The sequence below is a fragment of the Equus przewalskii genome, chromosome 12, assembly GCF_037783145.1.
Source record: "Equus przewalskii isolate Varuska chromosome 12, EquPr2, whole genome shotgun sequence".
Classification (NCBI taxonomy): domain Eukaryota; kingdom Metazoa; phylum Chordata; class Mammalia; order Perissodactyla; family Equidae; genus Equus; species Equus przewalskii.
In genome coordinates, this window is record NC_091842.1 from 10,940,001 (window position 1) to 10,964,842 (window position 24,842).

Here is a 24,842-nt window from a genome sequence, read left to right on the forward strand (position 1 = left end):
CTGCAGGCCAGATCTGGCTGACAGTCAGTAATTTGGGACCCGTGGGAGCCTGTCGTTTCTCATCCTTGCCTGTGAGATGTTCTAAGAGACTTTGTTAAATGCCTTGATGCTGGAAATTCAGACACACACCATGTCTACTTGGTTTTCCTGAAATGTCTGAGAAGGAAATGAGGTCAGTCTCACAGGACTGGCTTCCGAGAACTCATGTTGGCTCCCGGTGATCGGTGCTGGCTTTTCTTTCGGGAATCTCTCGTGGGTAATGTGTGGAGTCTTACCTTCTTCTCTTCCGGTAAATCACGATTACCCTCACCCATGTCTGGTCTCGGGTAGGGCTCCCTCTCCCTACAGTCCCGCCACAACCCCTGAGAGCGCGCATCACCTTCGCTCGCTCTCCTAACCCCTTGTCTGTTGCTCATCGGAGTCAGAAGCCTGAGCTCCCTCAGCGCCCTAGGGCTCCCTGACAATCTCCCCACTCACCTGGGTTTTCTCTTTCGCTGCTCTTTCTGCCTTTTTCAGTTCAAAAAGCATTCTGAACAGAAAAGACTAAAGCAAAACAGGACTTTATCATCGACTTTACACCATTGGCTGAAAGCTGTGTACCCATCTCTTTGTGGTCTTTGTCATGTAATAAGAGAGGCTTTTCAGGAAGCCTCATCTCGTTTTGGCTTTAGCCTTCTGATACTACTCATCAGTCTGTGCCACTCGCAGACAAAGGCATAAGTAACTTGTGCACCCATACTGGTTTCTTTTTTCATAAAGTACTTCTGAAATTGCACAATCAGAGGAGAAGGAAGGAAAGAACAGGACGAGGACAGAGGACCCTCCTCTCCCTTAAAACGGTTCACTCATTGACCACAGGATCCACTTTCTTTCGTCTGTGTGCCCTCCAGCAGCACCTAGAACAGCGTCCTGCACCCGGGCAGCTGGTCCAGTTGCACAGAGTGTCCCTCACAGTCTGTGTGAAAGGCCCACCAGGAGTCGTGTAGCACAGCCTCACAGCCTAGATGGTGGCCCTGCCCTGTGTGTAGTGGGTCCTCGCTCAAAATCACACTTCCTCAGCATTTCCACCTTTTAAAAAAAATTATTTTACGTATAACATTAAATTCACCATCTTAGCCAGTTTAAAGTGTATAATTCAATGGCATTTAGTCCATTCGCAGTGTTGTGCAACCATCACAACTATCTGGTTTCAGAACACTTTCATCACCCCAAAAGGAAACCGCATACCCAGTGAGCACACTCCCCATTTTCTGCTCCTGCTGGAACCTGGCACCCAGCAATCTGCTTTCTGTCTCCATGGCTTTGCCTATTCTGGATATTTCCTGTAAATGGAATCACACAACATGTGACATTTTGTGTCTGGCTTCTTTCACTGAGCATAATGTTTTTGAGGTCCATCCATGTCGTAGCTGAATCAGTTCCTCCTTTTTGTGTTTGGGGGTGTATTTTTATTGTGTTAAAATATGTGTACCATAAAATTTACCGTTTTAACCACTTTGAAGCGCCCAGGTCAGTGGTCCTAACTACATTCACATTCTTGGGTAACCCTCACCACCATCCGCCCACAGCACTTCGTCATCTTCCCAAACTGAAACTCTGTTCCTGTTAAACACTAACTCCCCCCAGCCCCTGGCGGCCCCATTCCACTCTGTCTCTCTGAATTGGACTATTCTAGGGACCTCATACGAGTGGAATCAGACAGCATCTGTCTTTTTATGTCTGGCTGACTTCACTCAGCATAATGTCATCAAGGTTCATCCATGTTGTCACATGTGTCAGAATCGCCTCTTAAGGCTGAAACGTGTTCCACTGCGTGGATAGACCACATTTTGTTTGTCCATTCCTCCGAGGATGGACACCTGGGTCGCTTCCCCTAGTGTTTCCCCCTTTGAACACTCCTGTTTCTTCAGCTGTTCCGGGTGCTTCACAGTCCTGGCCGCCCTCCCCCCAGCACGGGGTCATCCACCTCGTCAATTGCAGGAGTGACTGACGTTTCTGAATCTTCTCAGCTTCTTTCCTCCGTCTTCCCTTCCAGATTATCCGACTGCAGGCTAGCGCCTTTCTTTGTGCTAAACCCTTTGGAATCTGTGTGACCCGGACGGTTCCGTTGCTCGCCACCTATCAGAAGCAGAGGATGGTCGGGGGCTTTTGAGGGAGAAGGAAGCGGGGAGCTGCGATCCTAATTTCTGCAGTCCGCAGCTTAGGAAGCAGATAAGGTACACGAAATACTAAAAAGAAAACAAAATAGTCTTAGTGTGGGCTGCTGTAACCAAATACTGTGCACTCAGTGGTTCAAATCACGGGAAGTGACTTCTGACAGTTCTGGAGGCTGGAAGTCCGAGATCCAGGTGCTGGCTCACTCAGCTCCCGGGCAGGGCTCTCTTCCTGACTGGCAGACTCCCTCACACAAGGAGACAGAGAGTGCCTGGGGCCTCTCCTATAGGGCACTGATCCCATCATGAGGGCCCCACCCTCATGACCTCATCTAAACCTCATGATCTTGCAAAGGCCCCACCTCCAAATACCATCACCTGGGGGGAGGGGGGGCGGCTTTGACGTATGAATTAGGGGGCACACAATTCAGGCCAGAGCAAATACCTTTTATCAAAACATGGAAATGAGTCAAAGTATTTAGCTCTATGGAGCCTTGCTAAGTACGGTACAAAGGAAGCGTAAGAAAGAAGAGCTGGATATCATTAGTTAGGCAGCTTATACTTCAATATCAGCAAGAATTTTAACAGGAGAGAAAGCAGGGTGACTCGGGGGAGGAAAAGATGGAGCATCCAGACAGGAGAGTGGGGCAAATGAGGGGTGAAGTGCTGCTCAGGACGTCGGCTTGGAGAGGACTGAGCAGAGCAGGCCTTCTCCCTCCGTCAGCCCATCCACGTGCCAGGCACAGTGTGTGCACTGGGGGAACAGCAGGAACCCAGGCCCTGCCCTCACAGAGCCCACTGTCTAGTGGGGAGAGACCAACAACAAGCAAATGAACAAACAAGGGAACTTCAGGTGGTGGTGAGGGCCTCTGCAGGAAATGACCAGGCTGGTTGTGAGTCTGATAAAGAGATGTTGCAGGGCAGGGGGTGGGGAGATGCTTTAGATTGGAGCCGCTGCCCGGGAGGTGGTGGTATTTGAACAGCCTGAAGAAGGAGGGAAATCCAGCTGGGTGAAGAATGGGAGGAAGACCCTTGCAGGCACGAGGAGCATCAGAGACAGAAAGTTGAAAAAGTTTGAGGAGCAGAGGCAGCCAGTGTGCTTGGGGCATCATGAGTAGAAGGGAGAACGGGAGTTGGTGCCCGCACACGGCCTCGTCGGCCACGTGGGCGTGTGGACTTCATTCCACGTGTGGTGGGGGGCTCTGAGCGGGGCAGTGGGATCTCACGCTTGGTTTGTGGAGATTGCTCTGGCTGCTGGGTGGAGAGCAGCTTCAGGAGGGCCAATCCACTTGGGAGGCTATTTCAGGGGTCCAGTGGGGACGAAGTAGCGGCTTGGGCTTGGGGGAGGCAGAGACGATGGAGAGAAGCAGAGGGATTTGCCGGGTGGACAGGACATCATTGCTGCTGGGTTGGCTGGGAGCAGGAGGCCAAGGCACCATCAAGGATGACTTTCGGGGAGATTGGGAGAGGAAGAGCTGGGGAGGTGGGCGCGCCAGCGGATGTTGAGAGTTCAGAGCCACAGGCCTGACATCACGAAGGAGTGAAGATGGGTAGAGATCTGGGGATGAGCCACCAAAGAAACTAAGGGACCAGCCCTCCTGGGTAGGAAGCGAGGCAGATAGTGGCCGGCATTGGCCCTATGCTGGACTGCAGGGAGTTGCTGAAGGCAGCGCAGGGTGGGCACAGGGCCCTGGGTTTGCATCCTGTTCCACCTGCCGCGCCTGTGCTGCATTGGGCAACTTGGCTCAGAAAATAGGGGGCCGTAGGGCCAAAGGGCGGATGAGAAGCAAATCCCCGAGCGCAGCGCCTGGTAGAGGCTCTGCTGCTGCTGCTGCTGCTGCTCCCGCTTATCTGGTGACAACGACGATGACTACCCTACTATTATTATTTCTGATCAAGGGAAGAATTAAAATGACTTGCTGTCAGATACCAACTTCCAAGTATCACAGCCAAGACCAGAGCCATCTTGCTCAGTGCTGAGGCGCCCAGCCCCGGAAGGCTGCGTCTGGCTTTCTGTGCCTTGCTTGTCCCTCCCCTGAGGCTCACATGATCTCGACTTGGTTCTGAACTCTGTCATCCTCGCTCAGGCTCGAGGCCCGGCTGTGAACTTGAGCTGTCCCCACCTTGACCGTGACGTGCAGCAGCTTTTTGCATCAGTCTCTCCTGGAATCTCACCCGCCCCCCATCGCCAGCCTTGCTCCTCCCCGCGTGGAGCAGACGGATGGCCTGGAGGATCTCTTTCTGCCCTGATCTCAGGATCAGGCAGTCCAGAAGAAGATCCTTTCAGCCTGTGTTGGTTGATCTTGGCTCGTGGACTCTGGAGGGTATTGAGTGGGAGGCTGGGGTGGGAGAAGGATGAAGCCCAGACTAAGTCGCACGTGTTGACAGGACCACCCCTTCATCTTTAAGGCATTGCTGATTCCCAGGCCTCAGCCCCGAGGTGGGTGGTCATCGGCGAGGCCATTGGTGGTGGCCCTCTTTGCCTTTGCTGAGCGCATGCCTCCCCACCGTGTACTCTTCATTTCTCTTCTCTGTCTCCCTTCTGTCTTACTTTCCCCTCCTGCCCTGCCTGGTCTCGGATTTTCCTTCTCTTGGCCTGGCCGGTGGGCCCTCTGGTCTCTTGCATCAGGACCTGCCCCCCAACCCGGGCACCTCCTCTGTGCCTGCCCCTGCCATGGACCCTTTGCGAGCCAGCCCAGCCTTGGCAGCCCAAGTGCTGGGCCCCAGCCAAGAGCTGCGTGCGTGACCGGACAGTGCCCAGCTGGCCCCTGCAGGCCGGGCTGGGCCCTGCTCCCTACAGAAGCAAGGCCGACGGTTTTCCATTGGCTGCGGCCTGGCTGAGGCTGTCCTGAGAGATCAGAGGCCCCGAGGAGGGAGGAGGAAGAGAGGCTGAGACAGCCGCCCTTCCTGCGGTGCCTGTGGATAATTGGCCCTCCGGAACCAGCTTGGGACGCGGGGGCCAGCTGGGTCAGGAAGCGCTGTACAATGCTGCTCTTTCAGGGGGACAGTGCCTGGTCTTGGGTCCCGTGTGACTCCAGAGAAATCTGGAGAACAGCCTGTTCTCAGAGGATGTTCTCCAACCTAGACCGGAGGTGAGAAACCAAGCCCAAACTTCCCACCCTCTGCCCGGGGGAGGTCGCCCAGGCAGTGCCCAGTTCAGAACCCAGTGATTCCTTCAGAGAGAGTCTGGGGAGGGGGGAAGGAGAGCGGATTTTGCCCAGAGACCGTGAATCAAGTACCTGGTCCTCTGGGAGGGAGGAGCCCAGGAAGCCGTCAGCCCTCGAGGATTTAATGATTTATTAAGATCCTCTGTCCTGCCTTAGCAGCTGTGGGCCGCCGGGGAGGAGGGCAGGGTGCTTGCCCGGGATTTTAATCATGATGGGGAGGTAAGACGATATAATATACTAGGTGTCAAACACATGCAGAGAAATAGGGATTCAAAATGAAAGAAGGAAAGAGGATGAAATATTGGCCAGAGCGGCCTGGCAAGCCTAAAGGAAGGTAGAGTTTGGTCTGTGCCGAGAAGACGGCGGGACTAGGAATGCAGAAGGATGCGGAGGAGCGGGTGACGCGGGATGGCATTCCAGGCACCAAATATGACGTAAGCACAGGAAACCATCGTAGCGGGGCACTTCTGCCCTGGAGACATCCTGGAGCCTAACATTCTGAGGGCCCTGGAGAACCACAGCCTGCATTCAAGAGCCCAGAATGCTGGACTCAGCCTCACGTACGAGCATGAGAGACCTGGGCACGGAGACCGGGCAGCAGGCCTGCCCCCTGGGCTGGACCCTGCCTCTTAGGCGCCTCTGCTGGGGATGTGTTGGTGGGAGATGCTGGGTGTGTTGGCTGCGGTAGGCGGGGTTCCTGTGCACGGGAAGGGCCGGGGCAGGCCGGGCAAGGCCAGGCGGGCCCCGGGGTGCCTCGTGGTGGTGGGTTCGGGCAGGGACTGTGCTGCACGGCCCAGCGCTAGGCTGGCCCTTTGTCAGTGTGCTGGACGCATGCTGGGGCTGTAATGTGCACACAAAGGCCGCTCCACGCTTTCCTTAGTCGGGCCCCGCAGAGGGAGCTCCCCACACTCAGGAGGATGGAGGGCGTTCGTATCAGGTCTCTGTCCTGCTCAAGAGCCTTCTGTGGATCCCGGGATCCGTCAGGAAAGTTTCCTGCTCTGATCTCAGAGCCCTCCGCCATCTGAAGGGCCTTTATGGAGTCTAAAAACGAGAAGAAACCTGAACATCAACGAATCCAGCGTGAGCCATCAGCCTTTTTCACAACAGCCCTGAGGAGATGAGGAGAGGTCGCCTCCCCTCTGCCTGTGTGCTGCTAATAATGAGGGGTTCTGTCTTTCACGAGACGGCTTTAAGTTTACTCAGAAAGTGCCTCCCTGTACTTCTACCCATCGGTCCAGCTTTGATCTTCTCAAGTCATTCCTCCTCCCACATGACCACCTTTCAGAATATTAATATTCTTCTAAGTTTTTTCCAGGTCTCAGGTCCATTCGAATCCAGGTCACTCTCTTTTAGAAGTGATTTACTTTGTCAGTTTCCTTCATAATGTATAAAGCCTAAAACTAAATAGCGTTTTATGTATGAATTGATCTGCATAAAGAATTGACCCATCTCCTCCCTCATTCTGAACGCTATACTTCTTTTAAGGCATCCAGAGCTCAGACTTGCATTTTAATCAACCACGTCAAAGTTTTTGCTTATATTGAGTTAGCAGCCAAAGAAAACATCTTTAAGTCACTTTTGTAAGCGCCGCTTTGAGTCATATCTCCCCTGTGCCAGTGAGTTAGATCTAAATACAGGAAATTTCCTTTATACCTACTGGATTGCACCTTGTGAAGTTTACCCCATTTTTCCAGTCTGTGGAGATCATTTGGATTGTGAGTCTGTGTCTCTGTGGTGTGGAGGGCCGCATCTAAGTCTGGGGCCTGTGACTCAGAGCCTGAGCCCTGGATCCACACTGCCCAGTCTGAGTCTCAGCTTTGCACTTGCTGGGAGTGGCCTTGGGCAGTTTACACAGCCTTCCTAGGCCGTGGTTTCCTCATCTGTTAAATGGAGACTGTTAATACTAAAACTCACCTGCTTGTAGGATGTAGCATTATATGACTTTGACAAGATAATTGATACAAAGTGCTTATTTATTAGCACAGGGCCTGATAGTAAGCACTCACTAGCTGCTATTATCTTGAGTATAACCACTGCTACGGCTAGATCACTTCCTCATTGTTTTAAAAATGGCTGTTTCTCACCCAAAACCCTCCTGGGCTCATCCTTTGCTTACAGCGTCCCCTCAGCCTGTGACACCCTGCTTCTGCTCTCCCACCTGTCGAGGTTCAAAACCTCTGAGCATCTCAGATGCTTCCATCTGCTGTGTCCCCTGTAGCCGGGAGCTCCTACTGGCCGTTCCTATTGACGTTCACTCTATAGGCCACTTCGTATTGGGTCCTTTCCCAGCACTCACTTCCGCCATTTTGGTTGAGGCCTTTATTCCTTCATTTCCCTGCAGTTAATATCTCCCTCCGTCAGCTCCCCACCTGCGGGCTCCATCACCCTCCCTCCAGCTCTCACACTGCTGCTGGCCCGTCGTCCACCAGCTGCTTCTGTCCCTTCCTGCCCTCTTGGAAGCCCACTGGCCTCGCTCACCCAGCGCCACCTCCCTTTCTGACTTCATCCTCATCCTCCCTTGCCTCCATGGTGCCCTCCAGCCGCACCAGCCAGCATGCTCTGGGCCTTTCCATTCTGGTGCCTTTTCTCGTTGTGCCTCCTCCGCCTGGGTGGCCTGTCCTCTGCCACCCTGACCTAGACTCAGCCCCCTGTGAGCCCCTCCATGGTCCAGAGCTGGCACAGTGGGTCAGGGCTGGGCTTGAGGATCTGGCCCACCAAGGTTATAACTGAATGGTATGACCTTGGGCAAGTTGCTCAGCCTTTCTGTGCAACATCTTAAATGCCCCCAAGTATGTATGAAGCGTAAATGGAAGAAGCAGGTAAATTACAGGGCTGGCACGTGGGACAGGTTATCCCTTTCTTCCTGTAAGAAGGCTTCCCCGAGTAGCATCAAAGTTCCAAGGGATTTCTCCCTCCTTTCAACATTCAGAGCACAGAACATTCCTGATTTTCAGCCAACACACACACACGTAAGATCTGTAGTTACAAACTCGTGGTATATTATTTTATGTTGCTTAAGGGAATTTTAAGTTGTTGTGGAGGTTTTTTGCGAGCAAGACTCATAATGACCACAACCTGGGGCAATCGGTCAGTAGAAACAAATGTTAGTGGAATAAATCTAAGTCCCACCCATCACAGATCCTCCCTCGAGGCCCTAACCTGGTTTCTAGAATTTTGGCCAGCATGGGTTCCTCTTCTTCCTCATGGCCCAGACTACTGACCGTCTGCCGAACCGCCTGGAGCCTGGCCACATCCAGGTCAGCGCCTCCCTGGATCTGAGTCTCTTGTCATTTGCATGTTTATGTTCCTTATGACTCCTTACGGAATGTGGCCGACCTTTCCGGCCTCAGCACACGTGTTGACTTTGCCCAGAGCTCTGTCTGCAGCCGGGATCCTGTCATTGTCCTGGAGCCGGGGGAGAAACATACTTTAAACCTGTGTCCCTCACCTGAGGAAGTCTGAGGGAAAGAGGGTGGCCTGGGACGGGCTGGAAGCAGGAGCTGAGAAACAAGATCTGAGGAGGACTTGTCCCAGGAAGCTGGTCCTGTCCCAGGACACAAGTGCTGCTTCGCTGGGAGATTGGGGGGAATAAGCTCTTCTTTCTGGTAGCATCTTTCGTATGAGATTCCTTCTTGGCTGGTCTTCCCTCTGAGGGGAAAGGACCCTGTGTTAGCCTCCTGGCGCTGCCATGATAAATCACCACCGATTAGGTGGCGTGAAACAACAGAAGTTTATTCTTTCACATTTCTGGACGCTCGAAGTCAACAATCAAGGTGTCAGCAGGGCCACGCTCCCTCTGAAGGCCCAAGGGGAGAGTCCTTCCTCTCCTCGCCTTAGCCTCTGTTGGCTCCCAGCAATCCTTGGTGTTCCTTGGCGTGTAGACACATTAATCCCTGCCTCTGTCTTCACATGGCCGTCTTCTCCCTGTGTGTCTGTGTCCCTGTGTCTTCACCAGACCTTCTTATGAGGACACCAGTCAGTGGATTTAGGGCCCACCCTAATCCAGTATGACCTCATCTTTACTAATTACACCTGCAAAGACCCTGTTTCCAAATAAGGCTGCTGTCACCCATGCTGGGGGGTTTGGACTTGAGCGTATCATTTTTGGGGAGACACAGTTGAACCCCCAGCAGAGCTTATGCTGTTGAAGGGTTGAGTCTGGTAGGGAGAAAAGTGGACTGAAAAAACCCAAAGTTATATAAACCAGATGCAAAAGAACGTATCTTGGTAAACCTTAGAAATAACCTATTTTATACTGTGCAAGCACATGCACGTACATGTGCACATGTACATATGTGTATGTATGTGTTTTTTCCAGATAGAGATTCAAATGTAAAAAACAAATAATAAAACACTTAGAAGAAAATGTACGAGTCTACGAGTATAATCCGGGGCAGGAGAAACCTTATGTAAACGTAGACGTTCTAAAAGATGAGGTGAATATATCAACAACCATGCAAACGTGTAAGAAAATACTCAGAACTCACTAGCAGCCAGCAAAATACAAATTGCAGTACGATGAAATGTCACTACACCCATCAGTCCAGCAAAAACGAGAGGGCGCGGTAACCCCTGTTGTTGGTGGGAATGCCTTCGTACGTCGTGGGTGGAAATGTGTCCTGGTGGACCTTTATAAGAGGCAGGATGGCAGCCTCACTGGGATCCAGATTAGACCTGCAAGAAAGTTTGGTTTGGGGTTTTTTTGAAAAAATGTAAATACTAACCATGTGCTGGTTTTAAGGAATTATCCTCAAAATTTTCGGTGTGATCGTACTATTACGGTTAGTTTTTAAAAGTCCCTTTTTTTCTTGGGAGTTCATAGTGAATTATTTACAGGTAAATTGATAACAACGCCTGGGATTTACCTCAGAATAATCCAGGCAGTGCGGGTCGGTGGCCGATGCTGCGCCCTGGGCACAGGCCAAATCCAGACCGCCACTACTTTGTGAATCAAGTTTTCCTGGGACAGCCACGCTCGTTCGGTTACAGGTCCATCTGGCAGCACCGAGGCTGCTTTCACGCTATGACAGCAGAGTTGAGTAGTTGCGGTGGACGCCGTGTGGCTGGCCCGCAGAGCTAAAATGTTTATTAACCGGCTCTTTACAGGAAATGTTTGTGACCCCTCGTCCATAAGGAAGCGTGTTGCCTACAAGTTCATGATCGTTGCTGCGGGGGGCTGACTACGTGAGAGCTGTTTAGACTAATCTTCATATTTGTGTGTGTTTGGACTTTTCCATAACAGAAAGTTTAAAAAAGAACTTTGACATGGTAGTCTCACTCCGAGGAATCTATCCCTTGGAAATAAAAGCATCAACTCATAAGGATCTTTGTATAAGAATGTTTACGAAAAGAGTTTACAGTGGTCAAAAACAAAAAGCTGGAAATAAATTGATTGCCTACCAACGTGGAAGTGCTTATATGAATCACCACCCACGCACACCATGGAAGTGTGTGTCATCTTTTTAAAGAATGGACTCAGGTCTTACCAGTTCAAGTGGACAGCTTTTCATGAGATATTTTCAAGTGAGAAAGGCAAGATGTAGAAAATTCTGTACATGACAATCCCATTTTTACAGAACTGTCAAAATTTACCCCTTCAGTATGTAGGTATTTGTGTGTGTGTGTGTATGTGTGTGCGTGATGCATGGCAGGTTGTTAACATGGGTTGCGGTAGATGACGTGTGTGGAAGGGAAGCAAAACAAATCAGAAAAAGGAAAAAGCAGTAGAAGAACAGCTTCCATGGTATGATCCCGTGCATGCGTTTATGTAAGTTCTATTCACTTGTATTCGTGCTTTGCTAAATTAAAAAGAAAGTTATGATTTTAAAAATGACTGGAAAGGAGTGAGTATTTAATGCCCTTTGGTGTAAGGAAATCAAAGGGATTTGGGTTAGGAGTTGGAAAGCGTCCAGGAGTGGGCGACGAGGCGAGAGCCATCCCTGCCCACCTGGGCAGGGAAGGCTCCGGGGAGGAGTGGGCGGCTGGATGGTCTTTGGAGCACAGTCGATCCCTGATCTCAGCGCCTCTTCCTCCTGCTCCCTGAGAAATAATGTTTCCCTGGGGATGAAAAGCATCCCTTTGTGCGGGCTTTAATTGCCGTGTTGTTGTGCCAAGTGAATGAGTGGCAGGCGGGCACAGCAGCTGGGCACAGCCAATGCCAGGCAGCAAAGCCCACTGCCTTAGGACAGCCTGGGCCAGCTGGCCTGGGAGCGCTGCCCGCCTCTGCCCCCCGCTGGGGGCCCTGCACAGGGACAGTGGGGCAGAGGGGTCTTCCGAGAGTGGAGAACCAGAGAGGAGTCATTGGAGGGAGAGAAAGGGGTGGGGCATCTGGGAGGGTCTCAGCCACTCAGAAGCTTATTCATCTCATCCTCCTTTCCCCTCCCCCTCCCTCTTGTTTTTCAGACTGTCAGCATCAATAAGGCCATTAATACGCAGGAAGTGGCTGTAAAGGAAAAACACGCCAGAAATATCCTTTTGCATGTTGCTTGGAAGACCGACCCTGAGAGGGGTCAGATCGTGGGGACTGAGGTCAGGGCCAGGCGTCCTTGCTCAGCTGCAGGAAGGGGAACCCCCACAGGGGCCAGGCCCCTGCAGGCTTTGAGCAGCGTCCGAGACCACAGCCTGTCAGGGTGGAAGTCCCCAAAGGGGATCCGGTCCAGTCCTTTGCTTACTTACCGAAGATCTCACTCATCTTCTAGGACTTCAGCTTTTCAGAACTTTGAAGTCCTTTGAAGTTACTACCCTCTGAGATATTTCCTTGGGGCACAGGAGGGATTTTCACCTGTGTCATCAAGGCACTCTAGGCCCTGCAGTCTGCCCGTAGGGCCACAGGGACCACCCCCTTGGGGACCTGCCATGTCCCCTTTTCTGAGCATGAAAGCAAAACAGAGATCTGGGCTGCAGTGGTTGGCCTTAAGCCAATGCAGGGGTTCACCCTTAGTGAGAAGGGAAGGACAGGGACCTCACGGTGGATTAGGGACTGGTGACTTGAAAGTTTGCACTGAGCCCACCACGCCAAGTTGGCAGAGGCCCTGAGCGACCACCATCGTGGGTGGAGAGAAGTGAGGCAGCCCTCACTGGTGGGTCCCTGGGATCTGCCTCTGAGGCACAGAGTCCAGGAGCTGGAGGGCTTAATCCCCAAAGGCCGAAGGAGGGGCTGCCGGGGGGGCTGCGCCTTTCTCTCTGTGTGTGCCGGGGCCAGAGCAGGGTGCCCTCCAGGGCAGTGGCAGCTGGGCTCCTGTCTGGGAGGGGCGGCTCCTTCTTTCCTGGGCTCGTCGTGATGGCTGCACCACAGCCAGCCCATTCAGGCTAGAACAGCTGTCTTGAAGCCATCCCACCTTAGCTCCTGGAGGAGACCCTCCAGGTCAGATGCCCAGAACGTGGCAGGCCCTCAGGAAATGTTGCTGCCAGCATGTATTGCTCTTCACCGGAGGGAAAGCAGTTTGGTTGAAATTAGGGCTTTGCTGTGGATGGGGGCTGTAGAACCTCTCCCGGGTACCCCAGAAGGCTGGCCGGACCGTGAGCCTAGGGGACCTTGCCCTTTTATTCCCAGAAAGGTCCCTTACTGCCTTGCGTTTGGTGCCTTTACCATGATTGAAAACAAACCAAAAAAAGCCTGCATTATAAGTGGCCCATTGATTTTCTTGGAGGGAATTACCCAGTTCTGATGCCTGTGTGCTAAGAATACTGACCAGTCTGATGCAAGATATGAAGTAAGAGAGAGACAGTTGTCATGGCCAGTGTGCTCCTCTGGGTGGGGGATTGGCACAGAGAGGACCAGGCCTGCGGCCGCAGCCTCCAAGGAGGCTGCCCTGCGCAGTGGGATGGACCCCGCAGGGAGCTTCCAGAATCCCACCTCTGGAGCTCTCTGGCTCGCTCTGGACCTTGAGTGGACCCAGTGGGGCCTCCGTGAGCCTTAGTTTCCTTGTCTGTCAAATGAAAGAGTTGGCTGAAGATTTCAGAGGTCTAATATTCCAGCTGTAACGTTCTGTGAGTCTCTCTGATTCACAATTTCTGAGCGGTGCATAAACATTGAAAAGATCAACTCCATGTGGTAGGGTTTTTAAAGCCTAGTTAAAGATATCACAAAACATTTATTCTTTATCAATTGTTTTAAAGAGCATACCCTCGATAGCAACCGAATAAGCATTTGGAAGTCTGACTTCAGAAATGCCGGTAGAATCACCATTTGTCCCGCTGTCTGATATGACTAGGTCGGCCCCTCCCACCATGGTATCCGCTCCTGGAGAGCTGGGGACTGAGTCTTATTTTTCTTTGTATCCCTGAGCGTCTTTTGCAGTGCTTGACACTTAGTTGGTGAATAAAAATGCTTATGAAATCAAAGATAGGTGGAAAGGTCTTCTTGCTTCTTTCAAAGTCAGAGTGCTGGGCTGGCCCTGCAGCTGCGCTGGCTTCTGTTTGAGCAGGCTGCTCTCGAGCCAGGTAACCATGGTCAGCCGGGGGCCATCAGCACGGGAGAGGGCAGGGAGCTGCCCGTCTCTCCTCTTGGCTTCCGTCTTGTCCAAGGGGGCTGTGCTTTAGGTAAAACCATAAGTTATTTCAGAAATCACACTAGGACCAAAAGCTGATTTCAGCTTCCAGACCCAGATGTCTGTGTTCAAACCTCCCCCCTCAACATGCAAATTTCATTGTAGGGAAGGAAATCCATGTGACCTTCCAGTTCAGAAGCAAAACAAGGTGCGTTCTGTATGAGTCATCTAGTTTCTGACCCGAGACAGGTCTTTCTTTCCTAAGTGGCACCGTGCTTCTTACCTGAGCCTTGATAAAGGAGCCAGAAGTTCTGGAGAAAGAGCTGTCGCTGGGGTTGATGGTGCCCAGTTATGGAGTATGTGAAGCCTGTTTGAGCAAACAATCAAAAGTGGACATCCTTTACTCCCCGAAAAAGGGCTTGCTCATAATAGAGGTCTGGAGTCCTAACTTAAAGTCACAAGAGGCCAGTGGACATTTATTACGTGCAAACCATGGCAGGCGGTCCCGGGGTGGAGTGGTGTTCGGAATTGGATCTGGGGAGGAAGTGGCCCCAAGATTCCACACAGGGAATCAAGGTGTTGGGAGGTGAAGGCACCCCTGAACGAGGCCAGGAAGGTTTATAGAAGAGGTGGAGTGTGAGTCATTTTAAGTTTTGAGAAAGGACATTTTAAAGAATGCTGGGCAAGAGCAGAGTGCCTGAATGGAGAGGAGCCAGGTTTGGGGTCCCCAACAGGAGCCAGTGCCCTTGAGGAAGAGCTGAAGAAGGCCTCACTTTTGAATAATGGATAAGAAAGAACTTTGAGAAACTGCATTGTGTTGTTAAAATGTTCGCTGTAATTATTGCCCCAAAGGCCCCATCGCACACTGAGCATGCCCAGAGGAAGGGCAGAGTCTGTCTTCCTGGAGCAAAGCCCTCGTTCCAACCAAAGCATCTTCCTGCTAAAGGCGAACCAGGGCCACTGCTGGCCCAGAGCGCTTTTGTGCAAATGAGAAAAAGACATCCCTCTCAAAAGACATTGCTGTCTCTGGGGAAATTGTCTAATAAAATGGATTCTTTTAGTATGAGACACTTTATTGTCATCTGCCCAAAAAATGCCAGGATAAGTGTACAGATCTGTGGTGTCTTAGTTATAAGCAGTGTCCCCTCCTAGGTAGTGCCCTGACCATTTCACAGCCCTCCGCAGTGGCCTGTTGCAGGCTCCATCCCAGGGACTGGCTGCCTTGGTTTTCCATGACCCTCCCTCACCGTGCATACTGGGCACCCACCATGAGAAAGGGGCGCAGACCTTTTGGTCTGTTGTCAACCGGCTGCCCCTCTCTAGCAACGCTGTGCTCTGCTGGAAATTCTGCCATGTGTTCCACAAACTCCTCCGAGATGGACACCCAAACGTGAGTTCCTGGGGCCACAGGGGATGGCCAGTGAGTCAGGGACCCATGTGAGGAAAGTGTGATTGCCTGGGCCACAGAGGCCACTGTCCACTCCCACACTGAGAGTGGCATCTGCCCCCTTCTGGCCTTTTGGTTACCACGTAGAGGAGGGTTTGTCTCTGGTCAGCCTCTCCTCCCCACCATAAGCCCATCTCGTACCATCTTCCATCTCCTCTCCTCCTCTTCTCATAGGCTCTTCTCTTCCCTCTCCAGGTCCTGAAGGACTCTCTGAGATACAAAAATGAACTCAGTGACATGAGCAGGATGTGGGTGAGTGGAGATGCTCCCAGGGGCCACCTGTGCCTCCTTATCCTTCCCCAGAGGACACAGGACAAAGACTATGAAATGGAACAGTTATCTCTTTCAGCTTGTTTAGGATTTCTCTCACGAGCATCAGGGAGGGGTCAAGGATACCTCCAAATAGTACCATGAGATCCACAGTCTTACTGGGGTCCGTAGAAGCGGTAGGGAAGTTCTAGGGCTTGGGAGCTTCTCCTGCCGATGGACCCTCATGTCACAACACTCTCCAGGCATTGGGATCCCTCAACAGGACGTTGGCACAGTTCTCGCTTTCCCTCCCACTGGTCCCATTGGGGTCACAGTACCTTGAGAACTAGCATTCCTAATTCTTAATGCCAGGGCCTTTTCTCTCCTATCTAGGGATTCTCAGTGTCTTAGGATGAGGAAGGAGGTAGGTGGCAATATCAGAATCAGTTGAAAAGAGTGTTCAAGGAGTATGTGTATGGACAAGAGGTAATCCGCATTTTGAAGGATCTCCCCAGTCGATTCTGATGTGTCCCTTTGCCCCCACTGGTTGAGAACTACTACTTTAGTCCTTTCTTTCAAATTCTTACCTGTATCTGTGTGCACCCACAAAATGTTAGCCATTATGTAGTCTAGTCTACTAGTACAGATGAGAAATACAGGCCCATAGGTCACGAGGCTAGTTAACCTGAAGAAAGCTAAGAGTTGTCCCCAAGTCTCCCAGCTGCGTGCTAGAGAGCTTCCTGTTACATCCTGATGACATGGAAGCTTAGGTCTTTGTCCTTTTTGTTAGAATTTGCCTGGTATATCTTTTCCATCCTTTTACTTCCAACTTTTCTATATTCTTATGTCTTAGAAATATCACTTGTAAATAGCATTTAGTTGGATTTTTTTAATTCAAGACAACTGGGCATTTACTCCATTTACGTTTATTATAATGCATGATATGTTTAGATTTGTGTCTTCCATCTTATTTTGTGCAATTTGTCCCATCTGTTCTGTTTCTCTCTCATTTTGTGCCTTCTTTTGGATTGATTGGGTATTTTTCTTCTCATTCCGTTTTCCCCTCATTACTAGTTGGGAGATTAAAAAAAAACAAGCTCTTTTTTTATTTTTTAGTTTTTGGTATGTTATCTAATAATTACAAAATGCATGCTCAGTTTATCAAGGTCTAAAATTCCTATCTTTATTGTTTCCTGTATAGCACAAAGACCCTAACGTATTTTAACTCCATCCACTCCCCTATGTGTTATTGTTGCCATCTGTTTTAATTTTGGTTATGTTTTTCTTTTCAGACCCTGTAAGATATTTTATTTTAATTGTTTTATTCTGTGCTCTTCATTCTTCTTATGTCTCAGACCTACCATCTGCAATCACTTTCTTTCTGCCCAAATTATTTCCTTTAGAACTTGCTTTAGTGAAAGTCTGCTGGTGGCAAACTGTTTTTACTTGTTAGGAATGTCTTTACTTCATACTCATTCATGGGAGATATTTTCTCTGACTGTAGAATTCTGAGATGACGGTTGTTTTCTCTCAGCACATGGAAGATGTTATTCAAGATATCCTTCCACCAACTTCTGGCTTCCATCATTTTCGTGAAGTCAGCTGTCAGACTCACCATTGCTCCTTTGCAGCTAATCTGTGTTTTTTTCCTCTGGTCGTTTTTAAGACCTTAATATGTGTCAAGATGTGAATTTATTTTAGGTTCTTTGGACTTCTTAAATATGTGGGTTAGTATCACTTATGAAAAGCTCTCGTTGTCTCTTCCAATATTGCCTTTGCTCCTCCATTCTGTCTTTTCCTCTGAGACTTGGGTTAGAAGTATGTTAGACTTTCTCACTCTACCCTCCATGTCTTAGCCACTAACTCACTTTTTCTGCCTGTTTATGTGTATCCTGCATCCTGGATAATTTCGTGAGCTCTGGCTTTCAGTTCATTTAGTCCCTCTTCAGCTGGGTCTGATCTGTTGTGAAATGTCTCCATAAGGTTTTCAATCTCAGTGTGCATAGTGCCTCCTTAATCTGCGGGGCACACATCCCAAGACCCCCACTGGATGCTTGAAACCACAGATAGTACTGAACCCTGTGTGTACTATTTTTTTTCCTCTATATACATACCTGTGATAAAGTTTAATTTACAAATTAGGCACATAAGAGAATAACAAAAATAACTAATAATAAAATAGAACAATTATAACAGTATACAGACATGTGCCCCATAACAATGTTTCAGTCAATGACAGACTACGTGTACAATGGTGGTCCCATAAGATTATAATGGAGCCCAGGTGTGTAGTAGGCTATACCGTCTAGGTTTGTGTAAGTACACTCTGATGTTCACACAATGACAAAATAGCCTAATTACACATTTCTCAGAATGTATTCCTGCCGTTAAGTGACATATGACTGTACTGTAATAAAAGTTACCATAGATCTTAGCAACTTCAGGATACTATTTTTTTTTCCTTGTTAAGTTGCGAACTTTCGTCTTTTCACTTAAAGGAAGCACTTTATGGCTTCTCTTTGGCATATCTGAATTGCCAGCATCACTCTCTTGCTCTTTGGGGCCATTATTAAGTAAAATAAGGGTTACTTGAACACAAGACTGCAATAACCGTGAAGCCGATCTGATAACCAAGAAAGTTACTAAGTGACTAATAGGCAAGTAGCATGTACAGCGTGGATATACTAGATGAAAGAAAGATTCGCATCCCAGGCGAGAGCGAGACAGCATGAGCTTTCATCACGCTACTCAGAACAGTGCACAATTTAAAACATATGAATTGTTTATTTCTGGAATTTTCCATTTAATATTTTCAGACCATGGTTGACCGCAAGTGACTGAAACCACGGAAAGCAAAACCATGGATAAGAGGAGACTGCTGTAGTTTTCATTTCTTGGAGTTTTTTTCAAATCTGCTTGGCATTCTCTATAATTTCTTGTGCCCTGCACGTATTTTGAAACAGTCTCTTATTTATTTAGACATATTAAACATAGTCATTTCATATATCACTTTTTATACTTCCATTATCTAAAGCCCTTATTAACTGTTTCTGCCATTGTTGTTTTTGGTGCATTTTGCTCATACTGTGTAGTTTTTTTGTGTGCTTAGTTATTTCTTACTATGAGCTGCTCATTTTCCTTGGAATTTTATTTGTGGGAATTCTTTGAAGTCTGCAATGAAGGCAGGTTCCCCCAGAGAGAATTGGCATTTGCTTCCATTGAGATCACTGTAAATTAAATTCTCAGCTAAAGGTTTTGTGAATTCCAGGTGGGCCCCCTTGAGGACTGGCTCATGGGGCCAGCTCCCAGCAGCAGCTTTTCCTCCCTCTGATCAGAACACTGGCTTGATTTTCTCTGCGGTCCTCAGGGAGGACTGTTTCCGTGCCAGAGTGTGGGCGTACATGATTTCCAACTTACCCTTAATTCACCTGCACCAAGGAGGCGGTCTTTTTGCTCTTCCACTAGACTCTTCAGTTTGGGAGGGCCAGAGCCCTGCCTCCTGTTCACCACCCGGCCCTTGAGGCCCAGAAAACCAACACTCATGTTCACCTGGTGTGGCAAAGTCCTCCCTCGCCCGAACTCCGTCACCCCAGCAAACCGTTTACTCTCCTGGTATCTGTGTTTACTCAGTCCCTGGCTTAAGGATTCCTTACTCTCGTTAGCTCATTAATGCCTTCAAAAAGAAGGTTTTAATATTTTACGTGATATTGTTAATAGTTTTCACTGGGACAGTCAACCCAGGTACCTAGGCTGTCTTGTTATTCAAAATGGAATTCATTTAGGGTCTTTCTTCCTCTGTAGTTCTGTCTCTTCCATTTGACTAAGAGTTTCTGAAATTAGAAACCTTTTTACTTTTTTTTTTAATTAAGGCTTTAATTTTCTTTAGAGCTGTTTTAGGTTCCTAGCAAAATTGAGTGGAAAGTGTGGAGATTTCCCATATACCCACTGGCCCACACGTGCATAGCCCTCCCCATTGTCAACATCCCCCACCAGAGCGGTACATTCGTTACAATTGATGGACCTACACTGACACATCATAATCACCCAGAGTCCATAGTTCACATTGCAGCTCACTCTTAGGTTTGTGTATTCTCTGAGTTTGGGCAATATATGATATGTATCCACCATTATAATATCATACAGAATATTTTCTCCGACTTAAAAATCCTCTGTGCTCCATCTGTTCATCACTCCCCACCCTCCCAACCCCTGGCAACCACTGATCTTTTTCCTGTCTCCATAGTTTTGCCTTTTCCAGAATGTTTTATAGTTGGAATCACATAGTCTGTAGCCTTTTCAGATTGGCTTCTTTCACCTAGTGTTATGCATTTAAGGTTCCTCCATGTGTTTTCATGGCTTAATAGCTCATTTCTTTTTAGCACTGAATAATATTCCATTGTCTGGATGTACCACAGTCTATCTATCCATTCACCTACTGAAAGACATCTTGGTTGCACCACGTTTTGGCAGTTATGAATCAAGCTGCTACAGACATCCATGTGCAGATTTTTGTTTGGACGGAAGTTTTCAACTGCTTTGAGTAAAAACCAAGGAGTGCAATTGCCAAATTATATAGTAAGAGTATGTTTAGTTTTGTAAGAAACGGCCAAACTATCTTCCAAAGTGGTGGTGCCATTTTGCACTCCCAAGAACAATGTCTGAGAGCCCTGTTGCTCCACATCTTCACCAGCACTTGGTGTTGTCAGGGTTCTAGACTTCGGCCATTCTAATAAGTGTGCAGTGGTATCTCGTTGTTTTCATTTGCAGTTCCCTGGTGATATATGTGGAGCATCTTTTCATAGGCTTTTCATATGCTTATTTGCCGTTTTCTTTGTATATCTTCTTTAGTGAGGTGTCTGTTAAGGTCTTTGGCCCATTTTTAATCGGTTTGTTTGTTTTCTCGTTGTTGAGTTTAAGAATACAGTCGTGTTGCTTAATGATGGGGATACGTTCTGAGAAATGCGTCATTGGGCAATTTCATCATTGTGCGAATATCATAGACTGTACTGAAGGGGAACAAAATCTGCCACTCCACAATGTGTCTCTTTAACATGAGGATTATTTCAGGCTGATTTTTTTTTTTTTTTTTTGAGGAAGATCAGCCCTAAGCTAACATCGCTGTCAATCCTCTTTTTGCTGAGGAAGATTGGTCCTGAGCTAACATCCATGGCCATCTTCCTCTATTTTATAGGTAGTACACCTGCCACAGCATGGCGTGATAAGTGGTGCGTAGTTCCACACCCAGGATCCAAACTGGTGAACCCCGGGCCACCGAAGCAGAGTGTGTGAACTTAAGCGCTACGCCACCAGGCTGGCCCCTAGGCTGGTTATTTTTAAGAAACAAAAGACTCAGAAAGTTTCTCTTGTTACCTCTCCCCTTAACTGCCTAAAAGAATTCAGATAAAAAATCCTGTCTCAGGAAGCCAGCTATCAGCCTAGCATAACATGAACTAGGTGGTAGACAGGGAGGAACCTAGAAGAGCCTGTTTGTTGGGCTCCCCTGTGTTCTTCTGTTTCTATGTGGCCAAACATTTGTTTTCCAAACATTTGCTCCTTTTCACCTACCTGTGCATTGCCTTCCTTCTCTTTGAAGTGCCTGTCTTTCCCCACCCCCAACATCTTCTTTTGTCTTTACCTGAAGATGGTATTTCAGGTGAAAGCTTCAGCCATTTGGTGAAGTTACTCGGTTTTCCTGGGTTTCTCCTATGTATACGTGTTATTAAAGTTATGGTTTTTTCCTGTTAATCTGTCTCATGTCAATTTAGTTCTTGTACCAGGCAGAGGAACCTAAAAGGGTAGAAGAGAACTTCTTCCTCCCCTATAATACTGACACAAACCTCGACGGCGTAGCCTACTACACACCTAGGGCACATGGTACTAATCTTATGAGCCACCATCAAGTACGCTGCCCATCGTTGACCAAAATCTCATGTGGCACGTGACTATACTTTGTGTATTTTGGATAACAGTCCTTGATCAGATGTGTCTTTTTCAAATATTTTGTCCAAGTCTGTGGCTTATCTTCTCATTTTCTTGACAGTGTCTTTGCAGAACAGAAGTTTTTAATTTTAATGAAGTCCAGCTTATCAATTATTTCTTTCACGGATCATGCCTTTGGTATGGTGTCTAAAAAGTCATCACCATACTCGAGGTCATCTGGGTTTTCTCCTGTGTTATCTTCTTGAAGTTTTGTAGTTTTGCATTTCACATTTAAGTCTGTGATTCATTCATCTTTTACTTTTTGATCCTTGTGCATTTTCATGTGACATATAGTATAGTTTGATGATAAGCATATTTTTGCTTTTTCTACTAATTTTTCTATAATGGACAAGTATAGTATAAAAATTAATAAAATATAATTTGCATAGAAAATTAACATATTATGAAATACTGTCACCTCTGCCGTTGCTATTTCTGAGCTCCTCTGATTATTCACCTTCTTTGGTGCCCTGTGAGGCATGTTTCAGCTGAGTTCCTTTACTCTAGAGGATATATATTCACTAAAAAGAAAACGTGGAAGTCAAGACTCATGTGGGAGCCACAGGTGTTCAGTTTAAGGGTTCCTTGTGCCCCCATTTCCCTCCTCCTTTGTATAAAACTGGGACTGCCAGTATCGCTCTGCTCGTCCTGGACTCTTCCCAGGCTCCCAGGACATGACAGCTTGGGCGGCCTCCATGGGAGGCTTACTCTTCAGCTAGGATTGGTCGCATTCAAATCCCCATCCCACATGTGTTCTGTAGATGCTCTTAGTCTGTTGGAGTCCATCTGGAGGAGGTGTTTCCTCCCCAGTGCTTAGGTAGACAGACAGAAGGAAGGAGAGAGCCCATAGCCAGACTGATTACTAAGGATGGGAGACTTACAGTTCGTAGATAAGAAGCCTTGTCCAGAATTTATCCAAAGGATGTCCTCATGTTTGCACAGAAGATCATACTATAAGAATGTTCATTGACGTATAGTTTATGATAGAAAAAGTAGCCTACAAATAAACAGTAGGGAGTCAGTTTGGTAGATGACAGTATGTACTGGGCAGTCACTACAAATAATGATACAGAAGAAAGTTTAAGATAGAAAAATTTGCATTATATTAAGTAAAAAACAATGAATTCCATTTTCTATTTTAAAATGAAGGTGGAGCACAGAGGATTTTTAGGGCAGTGAAACTACTCTGTGTGATACTGTAATGGTAGATACATGTCATTATACACCTGTCAAAAGCCATAGATTGTACGACACCAGAGCGAACCACACGTAAACTTGACTTTGGATGATAATCACGTGTCAGTGTGTGTTCATCAGTTCTAACAAACGTGCCAGATGTTGACAGTGGGGGAGGTCGTGAGGGCTGGGGGAGGGCGTATATGGGAGCTGTCTGTACTTTCTGCTCAATTTTGCTGTGAACCTAAAACAGCTCTAGAAAATAAAGTCTATTTGAATTGAAAAAAACAGAATAAAATAACATTTTATACCCTAAAATGTTAGCCATGATTCTATCTGGTGGTTAGATTAAGGATGATTTGTTTGTCTATGTACTTTTCTATATTTTCCAAATTTTCAACAACGGACATTTGTGATTTCCGTAATCAGAAAAAAAATACATTCTTTAAAAAAAGAAGTCCTCGCTGTACATCTTTCAACTTGAAGGTCCTTGATGTTGACCCCTCCTTTCTTTCTGCTTCCTGAAAGGGCCACCTGAGTGAGGGGTATGGACAGCTTTGCAGCATCTACCTCAAACTGCTGAGAACGAAGATGGAGTACCACACCAAAGTGAGTCTGCCAGCGACCCCGCGGCCGCCGCCGGCTCCTCCTCCTCAGCCCCTGCCCGTCTGTGGGCTTAATTATCAGGTCTTTCTGGGAATAAGATAGCCTGGGTTCCTCAGGGAGTCTTTGCACCACATCCCAGCTGTGTGAGGGGAACGCATTTTATCAGGCAACCACAGTTGGGCCCCGGGGTGTGACGAGGGAATGGCATTTGGACCCATGTCTCTGCACCTTTCGTTCCCGATTTTGCAAATAGAGGAACCCTATCCACTAGGTTGCCTTATGAAAATGTTTTAGAAGCCCTGCCTTTACTGTTAATAAAAACAATTCCTTCCATTTATATAGTGAGTTTCCACATAGAACCTTCTTTTATCAATTTATGACTTTAGTCAGTATTTTTTAGCCACCTAACGTATGTAAAACTGTGTGCTGGGTCCCAAGTGGCTTATAGGAATAAGTGAAAGAGTCTGCTCTTCAGGAGTTTGCGGATTCGTTGGGGAAGAGGCTTACGTCCTTGCAGTGGCCTTGTAATCGTGCAGAACAGCTGTGGGTACCTGCAGACAGGGGCCGGAGACGCTCTGAAATGATGGAAGGTTATGGTGTCCCAACGGGCAGGATGAGGGAGGGGTGCTCAAGGTGGGCCTTGAAGGATGGGTGTGGTGTGAAAAGGTGGTGGGAGAGAATGGCATGCCAGGTGGGAGGGAACAGCCTGATTAGGGAGCTAGCAGTGGAAAGGGAGAAGGGAGGAGATTTAAGGAGAAATAGCGTAATTTAGTGTCTTTTCTGTGCTTGGAAGGTAGTTTTGATTCATTAAAGCGATCCTAGTCTGTAAAATCTTTCCTCTACATCATTTCATTCTCACAGCAACTCTATAAAGTAGGTATTATTATAGCCTAAGACAATGAAATCTGGAGTGTGCGTGGTCAAGGCCCTTGCCTAAGCCACGCAGCTCCTCAGTGGTGAGGTGCCTGTATGACAATAAAGCCTGTTCTGTGCTCAGTGGCCACCCCTCCCTCCCCGCGCATATTGTTGAGTGCCTGCCCTGCGCCAGAGTTAGGTTAGGCTCTGAAGAGAGAAAAGAGAGTAGACTCCGCCCCTGCCTTCGGGAGTCGACGTCTGGTTGGGAGAGAGGTGGTGGAGGCAGAGAAGATAGACACGCACACTGAGCGCTGGAATTGAGAGAAGCGGAAGGTGGTACAAAGCGTGTAAGGGGCCGTCTAGCTCCGACTCAGACCACCCGGTCGGCCTCTCGGAGGCAGTGACACCCCAGCTCGGTCTTCGAGTGTTACAGTTCTCTGTGCTGAGTAACACGTGACCCCAAAACTTAGTGGCTTAAAACAACAATCCTTTATTATCTCGTGCACTTTCTGTGGGTCAGGCATTCGAGAAGGGCTTGGCTGGGCAGCTTTGGCCAGAGCTCTCTCATGCGCTTGAGGCAGATGCTGGCTGGAGCTGGAACAGTTGCGGCCGGCCTGGCATCTCTCTCTTCATGAAGTCTCAGGGCTTGTCAGGGCTTCCTCACAGCCTGGTGCATACGCAAGAGAACAAGGTAGAGTGCGTGGCATTTTTATGACCTAGC

The 24,842-nt window shown here is 48.3% G+C and overlaps 1 protein-coding gene across 7 annotated transcripts in view; it reads left to right on the plus strand.

Annotated features, from left to right (window-relative positions):
- Positions 1-24,842, plus strand: part of HIP1 (huntingtin interacting protein 1) — a 149,130-nt gene that overhangs the window by 81,970 nt on the left and 42,318 nt on the right. For 4 of the 7 annotated variants that reach the window (XM_070567732.1, XM_008535052.2, XM_070567734.1 and 1 more), the window contains 4 exons: positions 11,723-11,786; positions 15,057-15,199; positions 15,452-15,508; positions 23,189-23,269. In XM_070567732.1, coding sequence (XP_070423833.1) covers positions 11,723-11,786; positions 15,057-15,199; positions 15,452-15,508; positions 23,189-23,269 — 345 coding nt within the window. Of the gene's footprint in view, positions 1-2,035; positions 2,217-5,040; positions 5,246-11,722; positions 11,787-15,056; positions 15,200-15,451; positions 15,509-23,188; positions 23,270-24,842 lie in introns of those variants that run through there. The other 3 variants (XM_070567735.1, XM_008535054.2, XM_070567733.1) reach the window with 3 other exon arrangements.